The 17,388-nt window shown below is 50.4% G+C and overlaps 1 protein-coding gene across 3 annotated transcripts in view; it reads left to right on the forward strand.

The window, feature by feature from the left end:
• ACLY (ATP citrate lyase) overlaps positions 1-17,388 on the forward strand; it is a 42,496-nt gene that overhangs the window by 16,656 nt on the left and 8,452 nt on the right. Inside the window, exons 12-20 of one of the 3 annotated variants that reach the window (XM_040245233.1) lie at positions 610-764; positions 1,237-1,327; positions 2,282-2,362; positions 5,510-5,651; positions 5,932-6,100; positions 7,766-7,870; positions 8,743-8,939; positions 11,913-11,994; positions 12,456-12,566. In XM_040245233.1, the coding sequence (XP_040101167.1) occupies positions 610-764; positions 1,237-1,327; positions 2,282-2,362; positions 5,510-5,651; positions 5,932-6,100; positions 7,766-7,870; positions 8,743-8,939; positions 11,913-11,994; positions 12,456-12,566 (1,133 nt within the window). The remainder of the gene's footprint in view (positions 1-609; positions 765-1,236; positions 1,328-2,281; positions 2,363-5,509; positions 5,652-5,931; positions 6,101-7,765; positions 7,871-8,742; positions 8,940-11,912; positions 11,995-12,455; positions 12,567-17,388) is intronic. The other 2 variants (XM_040245235.1, XM_040245236.1) reach the window with 2 other exon arrangements.

Here is a 17,388-nt window from a genome sequence, read left to right on the forward strand (position 1 = left end):
CTAAAACTGAAGACCTGCTGTGGGCTCACAGCTTAGTGAACACCACCCAGTCACTCCTGGGGCCTTAAACTCCAGGGACATTTAAGACAAGTAAACAGCGGCTGGAACAAGACGCTGTCTGCCGGGGATCTCCAGGCAGGGCGGCGTGGAGGGGCACGGCCGTCAGATCAGGGAGGGCCTTACTCAGAAGGTGACACTTGAGCTGAGCTGAGTGGCAGCCAGGTGACAGCTCCATGCGGAGGAAGGAGCAGGGCAGAGCCCTGGGGAGAGGAGAGGAGCCCAGGTGTTCAGGAACAGAGGCCAGGCCTCAGGGGTTGTGGTGCGGTGGCCACAGGTCACAGGCGGAGAAGGAAGGGGGAGGGCAGGCTCTCACGATGCTGTGGTCAGTGGAGGGTGTCCATAACGCCGCTTCATGCTCTTGCTGGCAGGTAATCTTTACAGAGATTTGTTTAGTGGTGGAGAAAATGACCACCAACTTGTCCTGGGATAATTGGGCTTGCACAGAAAGTGCCAGACAGGGCCAGGGCTCAGAAGGTTCCTTGGCAGAGCACTGTGGCCACGGGCGCGTCTTAGGAGACTCGAGTGATGGGTGCTTTTCCTTCCTCACAGGGAAGACCACCGGGATCCCCATCCACGTCTTCGGCACCGAGACTCACATGACGGCCATCGTGGGCATGGCCCTGGGCCGCCGGCCCATCCCCAATCAGCCGCCCACAGCGGCCCACACCGCAAACTTCCTCCTCAACGCCAGCGGGAGCACTTCAGTAGGTGCCAGTCTTCCTCTGCTGCAAAGCCCGCAGAGTCATCTTTGTCACCCCTCATACCCCATCCCATCCGGGGCCCAGTCCCCACCTTTTGCTTTTGGGGACCTTGGGGAGGTACAGGGAGAAGGCTGTATGTGGTTAATTTCTGTATCTCTGCTGGGTTTTTTCCTGCCCTAGTCAAGGTGGTGGTGTGGAAAGATAGGGGATTTTAAAATCAGACCCGAGTTCAAATCCTACGGAGGGAGGGACCTCAGCAGTTATCACCAAGAACCTCAGTTTGCTTGTCTATAGTTTGGGGGCATTACTGATTCTTATCTCAGAGGGTAATTAGCATAGTACTTTTGAAAGCATCTTGTGGAGAACAAAGCTGTGTGTAGTTCTTATTGCCTGAGTTCTCTGGGGCCTTAAGGACCATTGGCTTTTTTTCCAGCTATTCTCTATGACCCTTACTCTCTCCCCGTTGTCCCCCCAGACTCCGGCCCCCAGCAGGACGGCATCTTTTTCTGAGTCCAGAACTGATGAGGTGGCCCCTGCCAAGAAGGCCAAGCCTGCCATGCCCCAAGGTAACTCCCAGCGTGGTTCTAGAACCCCCTCTGTTCCTTTCTGAGACCCCGCTGGGCCAGCAGAGGTGGATGGAAGCAGTTTGGGCTTCGCTGTGGGCGTGGCACGTGGGATGGGAATGGGACCCAAAGATGTGGTGGGCGGAGCCTGCTCTGCGAGTGGGGTCACTCTTCTCAGTTGTCTTCTCTGCCCCCTGCCACGGGGTGTGTGATCTGGGCTGGTGGGCTGCGGAGGAGACGGAGTTACAGGAGTACCAGGTCGAGGGAAGGTCCCGCAGGCCCTCCCCAGGAGCAGACGGCAGGAGCCCAAAGCCCAAAGCCCAGGACGGCAGAAGACTCTTGTGCCCGCCTCCACCATTCTGGGTCTCACCTTCCTGGGACCGCACCTCAAGGGCACACGTCGTCTGCCCTCCCGTCTGGTTTGCCTGCTCGTCTCTCCCTCCTCTGATTCATCAGAGACCTGATCCCTGCCAGCCAGCCCTTGCCACCAGGACTAGGTGGCCCATGTCAGTTACCACTGGGTCTCCTCCTGGGATGGACAGAGTGTGCTTGAGGCGTTTTGTGAAATAGTGGCACTGGCTCCAGGCGCTCAGAGTTGGAAGTCCTCAAAACAGCTGCTTTGTTCCCAGCACAGTCTCAGGTCCATCTTCTCAGCCTCATCATCTCATTGATGTCCCCTGCTTCCCGGGGACAAAACAGGATTAGGAGGGCGGGCCTGGGCCAGCTGTCCATCCAGAGGCCCTTGGCCTTTGGTGTCTGGTGCACCCTCTGAGCCTCGGTGCTTTCGCTCCTCTCTCTGCGCCCGCTGGCCGTCCGCCCCTTCTTGGCTCCACTCTGCTGGTCGGGGCTCTCCCGTTGGCCGGGCCCCTGTCGTGAACAGATGAGAGACGGCGAGGGTGGCAGCCCGGCGAGGCTCATCCACCAACCCCTTCCTGTTCCCACCCTCTCCCTCCAAAGCCTCCAGCCATCAACGGGTCACTCAGTCGCCTTGGTCATTTTCTTTGACAGATTCAGTCCCAAGTCCAAGACCCCTGCAAGGTAGGATGCCCCCAGCTCCGCGTGTGGCTTTCTAGTGGGTTACAGTCTTTACTCTGTGCTTCTGTCCCCCTGTCCCTGGTGGGTTGCGGTGTTGTCTGGTATCTTTTCTGTCCCTGCCTCGGTGTAGCCTGCCCCAGGTCCTGGTCTTCCCCCATCCCTTCCCACCCCTGCTTTGTTTCACGCCCCTGCTTTCCTTGCCGTGGGGGTTGTCACCAGCTCATACATGGGAGGGAGTGGACAGTGCAGGAGGGGGCAGGAGCCAGGCCCACGGCCTCAGACAGGGGAGTGGAGCTCGGGAGGAAGCCATGGAAACTGAAGGGGGCTTGGCGGAGCCAGCGGGCCAGGAGGGGAGCCCCTGACCACCTGATTCTCTGCATCCCATGACGGCTTCATTTTCTTTTCCCACCTCAGTCTCACCACTGCCGACTGCATCCCAGAGCTCCCAGCACCTGGGACAAGTTCAGATTTCTCTGGGGTTTGGGAGGAAGACAGGATGGAGAAGGAGAGAGAGAGACCCGGAAGGGTGCACAGTCGATCTGGACTGGGCTTTGTGTGTGTGTGAGGTCACTGTTTAGCAGGGATGTGATCTGTGTGTGCTCACGCTCCCGTACAGATGTGACTAGTTTCACTGAGGTGGATAGGTGCATCAGTTCAAAGTGTCAAGTTTTCCGTTTATCTTTTTGATATTCACAGCTGTGGAAAATTTGGGGAATGGTAGTCTCTTAAGGATGACCTGTGACTCCTTGCTAAGAGGAGGAAAGGGGTAACTAGGTGAGGTCAAGTAGCCCTTCCTCCCAGCCTCTGGCACCATTCATTGTTTAGGTACAAAACCTGAGGCTGAGCCCTGAATAGACTCTCAGTGAGAGCGCTCTTGGCCAGGATAGGGGTGGGGGTGGAGGGAGAAATGGGTTTGGTCTTATTGTCAGTCCTGAGCTATGTGGGAAAGGAGGGCAGGAAGTGGGGGCAGATTGGCCCAGGACAGCGGAGCCGGTGGAGGAGGCTCGCGAGGGCTTAGCCCCAAAGCGCAGGTTCTCTCTGGGGCCTCTGTGCTTCCAGCAGGCTGGGGATCGCCACCTTCAGCTTATCTTCCCTGTGTGCTGAGTGCTCCAGTTCTGCCCGTTTCAAGCTAGGAGTGCACGTGGGTTGGTACAGATTCCAGACCTTGTCCTGGGATCCCCGGGAATGGGGAGCTGGGTGGGGCAGTGCTGGCTTATGTCCCTCCTCACTTGCACAGTTGAGCTGTATCTCAAGGTAGTATTTGTGTAATCCTGACTTTGATGCTAGATGACCTACACTTTCCATCATTTGGCATCTCTGTGCTTCAGTTTGCAGGAACTGGAAAGTGAGGGAACTGGATGAGGTGGCCTCACTTGTTCTGTGATCTCTCTCATGTCTCACTGAACCCAGATGGATCCAGGGCACAGTAAATCCTGGGTGTTGGCACTATCAGGAGCCTTCTGTCATGAGAAGCTTATGGCTGTGATGGAAGAGGCGAGCCTGCATGGGGATGTGAATCCTCCATGCCTGGGGAAAGTGATCTCTAAATTTCATTAAAAAAAAAAAAAATTATTTGGCTGCATCAGGTCCCAGTTGTGGCACCTGGGGTCTTCCTTGTGACAAGGCGGTATCTTGTGTTGTGGCGCACGGGCCCTGATGTGGCGACCGGGCTTACTGCTCCTCTGCATGTGGGCTCTTAGTTCCCTGAGCAGGGATCAAACCTGTGTCCCCTGCATTGCAAGGCGGATTCTTAACCACTGAACCACTAGGGAAGCTCCCTCTTAATTTAATCAGACCTTGACCTTGGTTAGCCAAGCCAGTGATAGTAGAGCAGGTTAATTAATACTAAATGCCCCCTGAGTTTTCTGCATTATGTTTCTTGAGGGAGAGCTGAGGACCTCCCCTGAGGGCTACTTTCCTCCAGCTGAGAGCGGGAGGGTCAGGGGACCCACCTGCTCTAGGTGACTGCCAGCTCCCAATCCCCTCTGCTCTTTCGTGCCCTCTGGTGACCCTTCTAGGAACAGGAAAGAGCCAGCTGGGAGGAGGCTGTGGGGAGAAGGTCAGGTGGAAGGTCGATGAGATAAGCCTACAACAAACCTCTTTCTTGCACCTACACTGACCTAGAATCAAGAGGTTTAAATCTTGACATGAGCTGGCTTATGTCCAAGTTCACAGGTGGTAAGGATAGTTGGGGTAAGTCTTATAGTGAACAACAAGGTCCTCCTACTGTATAGCACAGGGAACTATATTCAGTGTCCTGTGAGATATATACGTGTGTGTGTTTGTGTCACTTTGCTATACAGCAGAAATTAATACAACATTGTAAATCAGCTATGCTTCAATTAAAAAATAAAAAGTCCGCAGGACTTCTCTGGTGGTTCTGTGGTTAAGACTCCATGCTTCCACTGCAGGGAGCACAGATTCAATACCGGGACAAGGAACTAAGATCCTTCATGCTGAGCAGCATGGCCGAGCCTCCCGCCACCCCCACCTCCCCTGCCCCCACACCAAAGTTAGGAAAAAACATGTCTTTCAGTCACTCTGATTGGGAGAACTTAACTTTTTTTTTTTTCCAGATGACTTTAAAAATAATTGATCAGGACTTCCCTGATGGTCCAGTGGTTAAGAATCCGCCTGCCAGTGCAGGGGATCCCTGGGTCAAGAACTAAGATTCTACATGCCACGAGGCAGCTCAGCCCACGCATGGCAACTGCTGAGCCTGTGCCCTAGAGCCTGTGCGCCACGACAAGGGAAACCATCACAATGAGAAGCCCATGCACCACACCCGAGAGTAGCTCCCACAACTAGAGAAAGCCAGCACTCAGCAACGAAGACCTAGCGCAGCCAAAAAAAAACTGATCAAGCCCTCATTTGCATATATACACCTTTCCTGTAGGAATTCTGCTGTCTATTCACTGTTGAGCTCTTTGCCAGCCAGGCAAGACTTCTCCGCTCTTTTCTCACTCTCTGCTACCTCTTTGCAGAACAAATCCAGGCGCATCGTCCCCCAGGTTGTCCGAGTTCCGTCCTCTTGCCTTCCTTTGCAGTTTTGATGAGTCACTCTCCCCGGACCTGGGGCGAGGAGGGGTCTGGCAGGGAGCCCCTAGGGGTGTGTGTACTGGGTGCACTCGCTGTGTCTCTGCCCACCAGGAAAGAGCGCCACCCTCTTCAGCCGCCACACCAAGGCCATTGTGTGGGGCATGCAGACCCGGGCTGTGCAGGGCATGCTGGACTTCGACTACGTTTGCTCCCGTGATGAGCCCTCGGTGGCTGCCATGGTCTACCCGTTCACGTGAGTCACTCAGGGCAGGGAGACTGGATGCAACCACCGAGTGGGAGGTCCTCATCGCATCTCTGACAGCAACACAGCTGGGGGGCCTTGACTTATCCCCCCTTGCTGGGGAGGCGTCTGCCCATCTCAGATGGGGGCGGTTGATGTTTCTGGGGGATCTCTTTCCCATAAACTAAACTCTTTGAAGATGGCGACCCTGCCTTTTTACCCTCTGGGTGAAGCTCCTCCTGAGCCCGGGCAGGTTGACCATGTCCTTAGCCCTCCTCTGCCTCTCTCACAGCGGGGACCACAAACAGAAGTTTTACTGGGGTCACAAGGAGATCCTGATCCCCGTCTTCAAGAACATGGCTGATGCCATGAAGAAGCACCCGGAGGTAGACGTGCTAATCAACTTCGCCTCCCTGCGCTCAGCCTACGACAGCACCATGGAGACCATGAATTACACTCAGGTAGCTCACTGCGCCCTGCGGTGGGAGGCCGGCGGGTCCTGAATGGTGTCCACTGGGGACAAAGGCCTTGGGTCTCGGGACTGGCCAGTGATTTGGATGAAAGTGGTGGGAGACTTGATCTTCAGGAGGTGATAGGGTCACTGAGGGTAGGCGGGCTGCTCACCTGGGCTGCCAGAGTGCAGGATCACCCGTACCCACCAGGTGCTCTCCGTGCTGAGACTGGTTTTGAAAACAGGATCAAAAGCATTATTTTTATTGTAAGATTGTTACACATTTGTTGTCGAAAAAAATGCTGATAAGTAAGAAGAGGATAAATATCTCAAGATTAATTTCCCAGAAACACGGTTGCTGACTCTGTGTACATCCTTATCCATACCTTTTTCTGGATTTGAACAAATGGAATAACGTAACTGTTTTATAATCCATCTCTGTCAGTGATGCTTTCCACATCAGTATTTACCATTTTTGCTTTTTCAAGTCTCGGGATGAGCATATATCTTTCATTGCTTCCCCACGTAAATGTCTAGAAGTCACACTGCTGCACCAGAATGTGCAGCTTTGAAAGCCTTTGATCCATCCTGCTTGCCAACACTGTTGATGTTGTTCAGTTGCTAAGTCGTGTCCGACTCTTTGTGACCCCCATGGACTACAGCACGCCAGGCCTCCCTGGCCAACACTGAATGCTTGGATTTAAAGAACATATATACGTGATAGAATGATAGGCATGCTATTTAATTTGCATAGCTTTATTAACTAAAATGAGCTTTTGAAAATGTGTGTTGGCCATTTGCATTCTATGATGTGGCCTCCCTTTTTTTTTTTCTATTGAGGTGTTTATCTTTTTTGTTATTGATTTGTAAGAGCTCTTACAGATTAAGATAGTCATTTTTCTGTTTAAAATTATTGTCTGATACAGAACTGACTTGTTTCATTTATGACTAGAAAACATAAACTTGTTTTGATATCTAGGTGAAGCGAAAAAAAAAAAACACAAAACATACCTGTTAAAAATGAGCAGCTTTTCTAGTCTGGAGTACAGATTGGTGAACTACAGCCCAAGGGCCAAACCCAGCCCCCTGCCTGTTGTTGTAAATAAAGTTTTATTGAAATACAGACAAACTCATTCATTTACACATTGTCCATGGCAGCTTTTATGCTTCGAAGGCAAAATGTACTAGTTACCCCCAGAGACCATATGACTAACAAACCCTCAAACACTGTCTTACCCTTTATAGAAAAGGTTTGTGTGGGATCTTTCTCACTCAACCCCACCTGCTCTGGCTTGTCCCTTAGCCTACTCTCTGGTCCAAGTGTGGAAACAGCTTGTTTCTATCATGCAGCTTATTCCTATAGCTGCTTTATAATCAGGCACCTTGGACAGATGGGGCTGAGTCATGTCAGTTTTTGGATGGGCGAGAATATAACAGCTTTGACTACAGCAAGTTTTCTGGAACCTTTGCCTCTGCTTGGTTACGGACTCACTGTGGTGGTTACCACTGGAGAGCAGTTTCAGGTGCCTCTCTTTTTGGACGACCAGAGGCTGGTGGGAAGAAGGAGGTGCATATTGTCATGTTTACTCCTGGGAGAGGTCTGGAGGTGGGTTCAGGAAAGGCTGCCGCCTCGTCATCTGATGTGGTGAAACGATAACTGTCCCTCATGCTCTAGATCCGGACCATCGCCATCATAGCCGAAGGCATCCCTGAGGCCCTCACGAGGAAGCTGATCAAGAAGGCGGAGCAGAAGGGAGTGACCATCATTGGACCTGCCACCGTGAGTGTCCCTTCTGCTTCCGGGCTCTCAGAAAGCTCATCATTGCCTCTTCTGTCTCTCGTCTGGTTTGAATAGATTGAGAGTACCTGCTGAAAGTCAGTCTGTCCATTGCCAGGTTTTGCTTGCTTGTTCTTACTGCTCCTGCAGCCTGTGAGAGCCTACTTCCCCAACAAATGATTGTACCCAGGCCCCAGCAGTGGAAGCGCTGTGTCCTAACCACTGGACCACCAGCGAATTCCCTGTCCATTTCCAGTTAATTTTTTAAAGGGCTGTCTCCCCAGACCATGTCCCCTTTATTGTTTCAAGGGACTAACAAGCTTTTTTTTAAATGTTTGTCCATCCTCATACAACCATAGCATGGTCTTTGATTATTCATTCCTGCAACTGTGAACCAAAGAGAAATCTACCTATAGGCCTTATTCTTGACACAAAGCTTCTTGGTGTAACAAAAAATGGCCCTGTGAATGTTTTTTGTTGTTGTTTGCTTTTACTTAATTGTTATACTAGAAATTTGGTTGAAGCTAAGATTTTTGAGCTAAGCCAGGGACCTTTCTTCTCGGAGGTGGAGGGTGATCTTGAGCAGAGTACTCACTTGCATCAGACAGCTTTACTGGATGACATTGTCCTTTTGGAGCGAAAGAGGTTATTTAACCCTGAGTGTGCACATCTGTATCTGCAGTTATAAGCCACCTCATGGCTCCTTTTTTCTGTGCAATGTCTCTTGAGGGGGAGAAGAATCTTCCTCAGCAGGAAGCCACACGTGCAGGTGCTGGCCAGGGTGGGCTGGGCGGGTGATCCTGGGCTCTGACTCGGCAGAGCTCTCTGGTCACTCAGCCTGCCCTCCTCCCTGACCGAAGTTTCCACCCCGGCAGGTTGGTGGCATCAAGCCCGGGTGCTTTAAGATTGGGAACACTGGCGGGATGCTGGACAACATCCTGGCCTCTAAGCTATACCGCCCAGGCAGTGTGGCCTATGTCTCGCGTTCGGGAGGCATGTCCAACGAGCTCAACAATATCATCTCTCGAACCACGGATGGCGTCTACGAGGGCGTGGCCATTGGTGGGGACAGGTGATCTTTTTTAACTTTTTATTTTGTATTGGGATATAGCCAGTGGTGGCTCAAATGGTAAAGAATCTGCCTGCAATGCCAGAGACCCAGGTTCGATCTCTGATTTGGGAAGCTCACCTGGAAAAGAGAATGGATATCCACTCCAGTATTCTCACGGGGAGAATTGCATAGACAGAAGAACCTGGCAGGCTACAGTCCATGGGGTCACAAAGAGTTGGACATAACTGAGCAACTAACACTTCCACTTTCATATCCAGTTAACAATGTTGTGATAGTTTCAGGTGAACATCAAAGGAACTCAGCCATACAAATTCATCTATCCATTCTCCCCGAGACTTCTCTCCCATCCAGGCTGCCATATAACATTGAGCAGAGTTCATGTGCTATACAGTAGGTCCTTGTTGGTTATCCATTTTAGACATAGATGTGTGTACATGACCATCCCAAACTCCCTAAAAAGGTGTTTCAAAAGGCTTTGGGTGTAATTCTGTTGTCTGATTTGTAGCTAGAGGAAGGCAGCAGAGGGCAGTGCTTAGCAGGGCCTCTTCCAAAATCAGGCACAAGGGGTTCAAATCCTAGTTTCTGTGTTTGGGGTAGCAGGGTTTGGGGATGGGGTGGCTGCTGCAATCCTGCCCTCCCTAGACCTCTATCAACCTTGTAGAGCAAATGAGTAGAGTAATAGTCCCCACTGCGGCTTTTTGGAGTATTGGTGGTGGTGGTGGTTTAGTCTCTAAGTCATGTCTGAGTCTTGTGACCCCATGGACTGTAGCCTGCCAGGCTCCTCTGTCCATGGGGATTCTCCAGGCAAGAATACTGAAGTGGGCTGCCATTTTCTTCTCCAGGGTTTAGAGGATTAATGCTTAGTAAATACTCGGGCTTGATGCTTAGTAAATACTCGGTGTTAATTGCAGTTAATAAGCGTGAAAGGGAGGGGACTTCCCTGGTGGTCCAGTGGTTACCATTCCAAGTCTCACTGCCAAGGGCCCAGTTCAATCCCTGGAACTAAAATCCCACAAGCTATGCCGGGCAGCCAAATTTAAAAAAGAGGGAAAGAGAAAACTGTTCTTTTATTCATTAACAAATATGAGGGTAGTTTTCTAGCACTGAGCAGTTTTCTGGTTCTCTGCAGATACCCCGACTCAGGGGCCTACAGTTCAATTAAATTCTGACATTGTCTATCTGGAAATAGCATCGTAGCATCGGATCCCATAGGTTTGGGGCTTGGTCCCCTAGGACTCTGCAAACCCCAGCCTCTGGTACTTCTGAACACTGGCTATAATTCAGTGGGGGGTCGGAAGGGTAGTCCTCTGACTCCCTCCTCAGGTTTAATAATTTGCTAGAAAGGCTTGCAGAACTCAGGAAAAATTTACTCACAGGCTTCCCGGGTTATTACAAAAGTATGCAACGAGGTAGAAGAGAGTGATGGGTCATGGCATGGAGAGTGCGCGGAGTGTCTGTGCCTTCTCTGTTGAGCACATTGTAGCAGCCTGCCAAGAGTTGCCTCATGAAGACAAAACACACTGCTATCCACCCCCGTGACTCAGAAAATGACAAAGGTTTTATGCGTGCTGGGTCAGGAACCAGTGCCAAAGACCAAATATCAAAACAAAAGATGCTCTCAGTACCCTTGTCACTCAGATAGTGAGGGTTCTCAGAGCTCTGTGCCAGGAACTGGAAGCAGAGACATACATACATATATATATATATCTTACTATGTCTCAAATCGTGTTCTTATTATTTTTTGTTAGTAGGAACAATAATCAGTAGGTCATCAATTGAGTAATGTCTTAGAGCAATGCCTGGTACTTGTTACCATGATAAATGTTTGCTATTACTGTTTACTGTTATTACTGCAGCTATTGTTTGGCCTAGAAACCAAAAGCTGTTAAGACTGAGTCACCTTGTCAACCCTCCTGGGCCTCCCAGATAATTCCGAATGGAACACCTGAGTGAGAAGGGACTTCCGCTGAGGTCTCTGGGGAGGTGGTCTTAGGACCCCTAGTCCCCTGGTGCTCCCTGACAGAAGGCTCCAAGTCAGACGGGTCTGGGCGGTGCTACCAGTTATATTGTCCTCTTGGGATTTAATGCTCCTGAGTATATCAAAAGGACCTTGGAGATCTGAAGCCTGCTTGGCCTTAAGTCCTTCTGCAAACTCATGTGAAAGTAGAAAATTAAAATATTTTGGCTTGTACATAGACCTTCTAGCAATAGCCTGGGATGCAGCTTGGCACATAGTATTCATTATCTATTGCTGTGTTTCTTAAAAATCACTACCCCAAAACAAAGTGACTGCAGTGATAAACGTGTGTCCTCATGGTTCCTGTGCTTTAGGAGCCAGGGCTTGGTTGGGAGGTTCTGGCAAGTGCAGGAGAGGTCTCTGTTGAGGTGGTCAGATATGGGCAGGCTGCAGGTGCCCGGCAGGTGGGCTTCTGCCCTGATGGCTGAGAATCCTTCCCTCAGCCACTACTCTTGGCTGCCTTCCGCCAAAATGAGTTAGTCAGAGGAGAGTGTTGAACGACCCAAATGCAGGAAGAGAGGCATGAATTTCCACCTTTTTAAAGGAACATATGGACATACTGTATTTATTTATTTATTTTGGTCATGCTGAACAGCATGTGGAATCTTAGTTCCTCAACCAGGGATCAAATCTGTGTTCCCCGAAGTGGAAGCACAGAGTCTTAACCACTAGACCGCCAGGGACGTCCCCGTGGACATATTTTAAAATTACCTGCCATGTGCACCCTCCAGGTGTCTCTCACTGCCATGGGAACGTCTCTGCGCTTATTAATTCCTCTTCCTCCCCTTCCCTTGTGTTCCATTTACTACCTCCCCCCTCCCCATTACTCCTGAGGCATCTCCAGACCCTCACTGAGCATCCACACCCACAAAAAACTCCACCGTGTTCTTAGTACACATGTGTTTTCCCACACCTGCACTCACACCTCACCTCACTGCACCTCCTGCTCTCACCAGGTACCCCGGCTCAACGTTTATGGATCACGTGTTACGTTATCAGGACACTCCAGGAGTCAAAATGATTGTGGTTCTCGGAGAGGTAAGTTTGTTTGGTTTTGTTTTTTATTTTTTTTCTTTTTATAAAAGTCATGGGATTTGGGTTTTTAAGAAAGTCATGCATTTTGTTTATGTATAACTGAAAGTGACAGTCCCCTGGCTGGCCCCAGTCTGTCCCTGGTGGGTGGAGTGGATAGCTGGAGTCAAAGAACTGATGTGTGCCCCTGATCAGATCTGGCCCTAAATTATCTCATACCCTTAGATCAGGAAGGGGGAGTTCTAGGAACTCTCCGAGGATACCATCATCGTTTGAGAATACTTTGTTGCATCTCTCATCTCCATCTCCCACACTGTTATTTGACCAAAGCCCCTGTTCCCTCCTCTTCAAGTTGGAACTCTGGGCTCCTGCCTGACTCAGGACAGATTCTCCTGCTGCACTGCTGCTCTGGGAGCAGCTCAGCATGGATTCCACTGGCTCAGGGGCTTTTTCTTGTCGCCTGGCAGATAGGGGGCACGGAGGAGTATAAGATCTGCCGGGGCGTCACGGAGGGCCGCATCACCAAGCCCGTGGTCTGCTGGTGCATCGGGACCTGTGCGGCTATGTTCTCCTCCGAGGTAGGCCCGGGACTGGCCCCTGCTGGGCTGCGGTCCCAGGGAGGGCATCTCTGGGAAACCACATGGGCCTCTCGGCAAGCAGCTGGTTTCATCAATAAGCATCGTTACCTGCTTGGTTACCATAAGGGCCAGGTGGGCCGCTCCTCTCTAGAAGCTAAAGTCCAGTTGCAAGAGACAAATTCATCCCCAGATTGAGGCCAGAGCAAGGCTTTGTGTCCCTCTTCAGAGTACGAGTACTGCCTGGATTAGTTGAGATGGCGTCTAGAGAAGATGAACTGCTCTTAAGGGATGAGAAGGAGTTTCGCTGAGCGAGATGGGGGGCGGGGAGGGAGAGGACATAACCTAGGCTCAGAGCTGACGAGGAGCTGGTGGCAAGTCCTGTGTGGGCAGGGATTGTAGAGGAAAGCCTCTGGATATGTTAACATGACCTGATACATGTGAAAGTGCCTGGGAGCAGAAGTCCAGCCTGTGGTGCATGTTAGATAGAAGCCCTCTGAGCTCTCCCACTCCTGCTGGGTGGGACTGGCCAGACCTCAGCCCCTGGAGTCCAGCTTAGAGAATCCTCTGTCTTAAAGAAGGCCCACCCACTAAGGATGAAACCAAAGAAACAACCGCTTGTCACCCATCAGTTTGTCAGTAGCTGAGTGTCAGACCTTGACCTCTGCTGTGTGTATATAAAATAACATTTGGTCATTAAGGCTTCCTGCAGCAGCGGTAATTCCTACACTTAAACCCTCAGTCCCTGGACGTCCCTGGTGGTCCAGTGGTTCAGAATCTATGCTACCACTGCTGGAGACACAGGGTCCGTCCTTAGATGGGAAACTAAGATCCCACGCGCTGCGAGGTGCGGCCACCCTCGGTTCTTCCTTCCAGTAAGCCTGTCACACTATCCTTTCCCCTTATGTTGATTGCCTTTCTCCTTCAGATTCCTGTCACCTCCAAACAGCACTATTTGTCCGGGTGTAAAATGTACCTCTCCTGTGAACCAGCAGCTTAATTTCTGCTAATTTACTTGGTGGATGTGCGTGCAGAACTGTTTAGAAGTATGGGTACTTGGAGGATACTTGCTGCCATGTGGTGATGGCAAGACGTGGAAACACCCTGAACACTGGATGGGAGGGGACTGTGTTGTGTCCTCACGGCATGACCATGTAATAGAAACCTGAGTGGGAGAAGAACAAGGTGGATCCTGAGATGTCCATGTAGAAAGGGTTCATGTGGGGTCCAAGAAGGGGCAAGATGTGGCAGATGCTTACCGTACGCAGGATCCACTTTGTGTAACTGTAAACTGTACGTGTGTGTATCTTTTTTCTGAATAAATGAAAGGGAAGGGAGCGGGTCATGTAGCTTGCCCATCCTCCAGGGCTGAGCTCCACTTCCATAGGCCTTAGAGTTAGCTCCTGCTGGATCTGTATGACTGGGGCGAGTCGTTTCGCCTCTCTGTACCTCATTTTCCTGAGCTGTAGAAAGGAGATGATTCTGAGGGACTTCCCTGCCAGCCCAGTGGCTAAGACGCCATACTTCCACAAGACTCCATACTTCCACCACAAGGGGGCAATAGGTTCGATACCTGTTCAGGGAACTAAGATCCCACATGCTGCCTGACGCGGCCATGAAAAAGAGGCGTTGAGGGGATGATTCGGGATTGCTGTGTGGCTAAGTTAAGAAGGTAAATGTAAAGGTGTGGCACATACAGGTCTTAGCAAATACTGGTTTCCAGTCTTCAACACACCTGTTCCATGAAGCCGTTCCTTCGTCTGTTTCTTCATGGCTGCTCTCCGTTCCACTACAACATCTGAAAATAGTTCCTCCCACCCCTGCAGGCTTTCTCTTAACCAGCTCTGCTTTATGGCAGCCCCCAGCATGCTGAGGACCCCTCCAAGAGGGTGAGGACCCTGCTTACTTGTTTCTGGGCAGGTGCTCATCATCACCCTTGGGGTAGGGCAGGTCCTTGAAGTATTTTGCTTTTTTGGGGGGAGGGGGTTAAAAATGATTGTTTTTGGCTGTGCTGGGTCTTCAGTGCTGAAGGGCTTTTCCTCTAGTGGCGGTGTGTGGGCTTCTCACTGCGGGGGCTCCTCTCGTTGAGGAGCACAGGCGCTAGGGTGTGAGGGCTTCAGTGGCTACAGCGGTGGGCTCAGTAGTGTGTTTCCTGGGATCTGGAACACAGGCTCAGTAGTTGTGGCTTAGTTGCTCCATGGCATGTGGGATCTTCTCGGATCAGGGATGCAACCTGTGTTTCCTGCAATGACAGGTGGATTCTTTACCCCTGAGCCGCCTGGGAAGCCCTCAAGGTGTTTTATTTTTGCTTTTTATTCATTTTTAAAAAAAACTTTATGTAGTTTCAAGAATACACGAACATAGAGTAGTACCGTGATGGTCCAGCTAATCAGTGTTTTTTGATTCCTTGAACAGGTCTCATGACCTTGCGGAGCTCTCTGCCTCATAGAGGAGGTGAGAGAGGTACACCACACAATATCCTCAGTTCAGTGCCTCGGGGAAATGGAACTGAGAACCGGGAGATGGGACTTCCCTGGTGGTACAGTGGATAGGAATCTGCCTGCCAGTGCAGCGGACACGAGTTCCATCCATAATCAGGAAAGATTCCTCATGTTGCAGAGCAACTAAGCTACAGCTGCTGAGCCTGTGCTCTAGAGCCCGTGCTCCTCAAAAGAGAAGCCATGGCAATGAGAAGCCTGTGCATCTCAACTAGAGAGTAGCCCCCACTTGTCACAGCTAGAGAAAGCCCGCACAAAGCAACACAAGACCCAGGGCAGCCAAGAATAAATTAGCAGTTATATTAAAAAAAGAAGAAGAATTGGGAGTAGAGATAAGAGGACAGTGGTAAGATGGCGGTGTCCCAAAACGCTGGTCCTATAGCTGCTGCTGCTGGTGCTTATTCTCTTAGTCATGTCCGACTCTATGTGACCCCATGGACTGTAGCCTGCCAGGCTCCTCTGTCCATGGGATTCTCCAGGCAGGAATACTGGAGTGGGTTGCCATGTCCTCCTCCAGGGGATCTTCCTGATCCAAGGATTGAACCCGGGTCTCCTGCATTGCAGGTGGATTCTTAACTGCTGAGCCATCAGAGTCTTGTAGCGATGGTCCTCAAAACAAAACAAAAACCAATGAAAAGGAAGCTTCTATAAATTCTGAACATACTCAGATTTCATTATCTCCCTTTTAAAAGCTTTAGCTCTGAGAAATCTGAGTTAAACTTGCTTAGCTTCTTTAAGTCCAGTGTTTATTGAGTTTATGTGAATGCACAGTCTCTTCTTCACACCCCATCTACCCACGCAGATTAAGTTCTGTACAGAAGGCCCTGGGACCTTGCTTTGAAGCATGTGTCTTCAGGCCTTGCTAACCAAAGAGCAGTTCTGGTTTACCTTTTTAACACTTCAGCTCTGGGACTTCCCTGGTAGTCCCAGTGGTTAAGACTTTGCACTTCCAATACAGGGGCTGTGGGTTTGATCCCTGGTCAGGGAATTAAGACCCATGTGCCGTGCAGCACAGCCAAAAATAAATAAAATAATGATAAAATTAAAAAAAGAAAACAAGTTAGGCCACATTCATTGTCTGGTTTAAATGCTGCCACATACCGCCTGTGTGACCTTGGCAAGTTACTCTATTGCTCTGTGCTTCCACTTCCTTGTTGAGAGGAAACAGTTGTAGGTACTGAATGATGACATTTGTGAAGCTTTTAGAAAAGTGCCTGGAGGCAGTGTTATTTCGGGCTTCCCTTGTAGCTCCGTGTTTAAAGAGTCCGACTGCAATGCAGGAGCCTTGGGTTCAATCCCTGGGTTGGGAAGATCCCCTGGAGAAGGAAATGGCAACCCATGCTGGTATTCTCTCCTGGAGAATCCCATGGACAGAGGAGCCTGGCAGGCTACAGTCTATGGGGTCGCAAGAGTCCTAGTGAGACACGACTAAGTGACTAAGCATGAGTGTACATATGAAGTGTTATTTAAACAAGGAAGATACGATTATCACACCTGCCCTGATAAGAGTTTTGCACCACGTTTCACTAAGTTAATCTCTTTGATACAGTTACCACATAGCTCTTCTGATTGTTTTTTTTCTTCCTTCTCTCTCCCCATAACCAGCTCCCTACCCCATATTCCATTGGGTTTATAGTTTAATCTTAGTTCATGCTCAGGTGGAAGGGGGCAATAGCTAATTAGCTCCCTTTGATTGTTGCTATGTGGGAATATAGGCCAAATGGTGCAAAATGTGGCTTTTTTAAAGTGGAAATTTGGATTTTTACAGGAAATCTTCTGGAGTTCTGTTTTGTTTAGTAAGGGTACATACTTCATCCAAAGTATGTGCAGGACAGTCAAATCACACTTACGAGCTCCGCAGCTTGGCAGGGTGTAACTTCTCACAGTTGCCCCAAACTGACTGCTACTCTGTGTCCCCTCATCTCCACCCCTACCCAGTAAGTGCCCCATGGGAAGCCAGAGGAAGGTGTTTCTGGAGTTGGGCACCAGGCTCGTATCCTGGCTCCAGTGCCCCAGCAGTGTGACCTTGAGTAAGCTCTTGAACTTCTTGGTGCCTCAGATTCTCATCTGTGCCTGAGAGTCAGCCAGCGCACCTATTCAGTGAGCCTTCTGGGGGCCTGAAGTGATTCATGTAGAGCAAGGGTCCCCAATCTCCAGGATCTGATGCCTGATGAGCTGAAGTGGAACTGATGTAATAATAATAGAAATAAACTGCACAGTGAATGTAATGTGCTTGAGTCATCCCGAGACTATCACCACCCCTCCCCCCATCACCGCCCCAACACCCCCTGGTCTGTGGGAAAATTATCTTCCACAAAACTGGCCCC

This window comes from Oryx dammah, unplaced genomic scaffold, assembly GCF_014754425.2.
Source record: "Oryx dammah isolate SB20612 unplaced genomic scaffold, SCBI_Odam_1.1 HiC_scaffold_8, whole genome shotgun sequence".
Lineage (NCBI taxonomy): Eukaryota > Metazoa > Chordata > Mammalia > Artiodactyla > Bovidae > Oryx > Oryx dammah.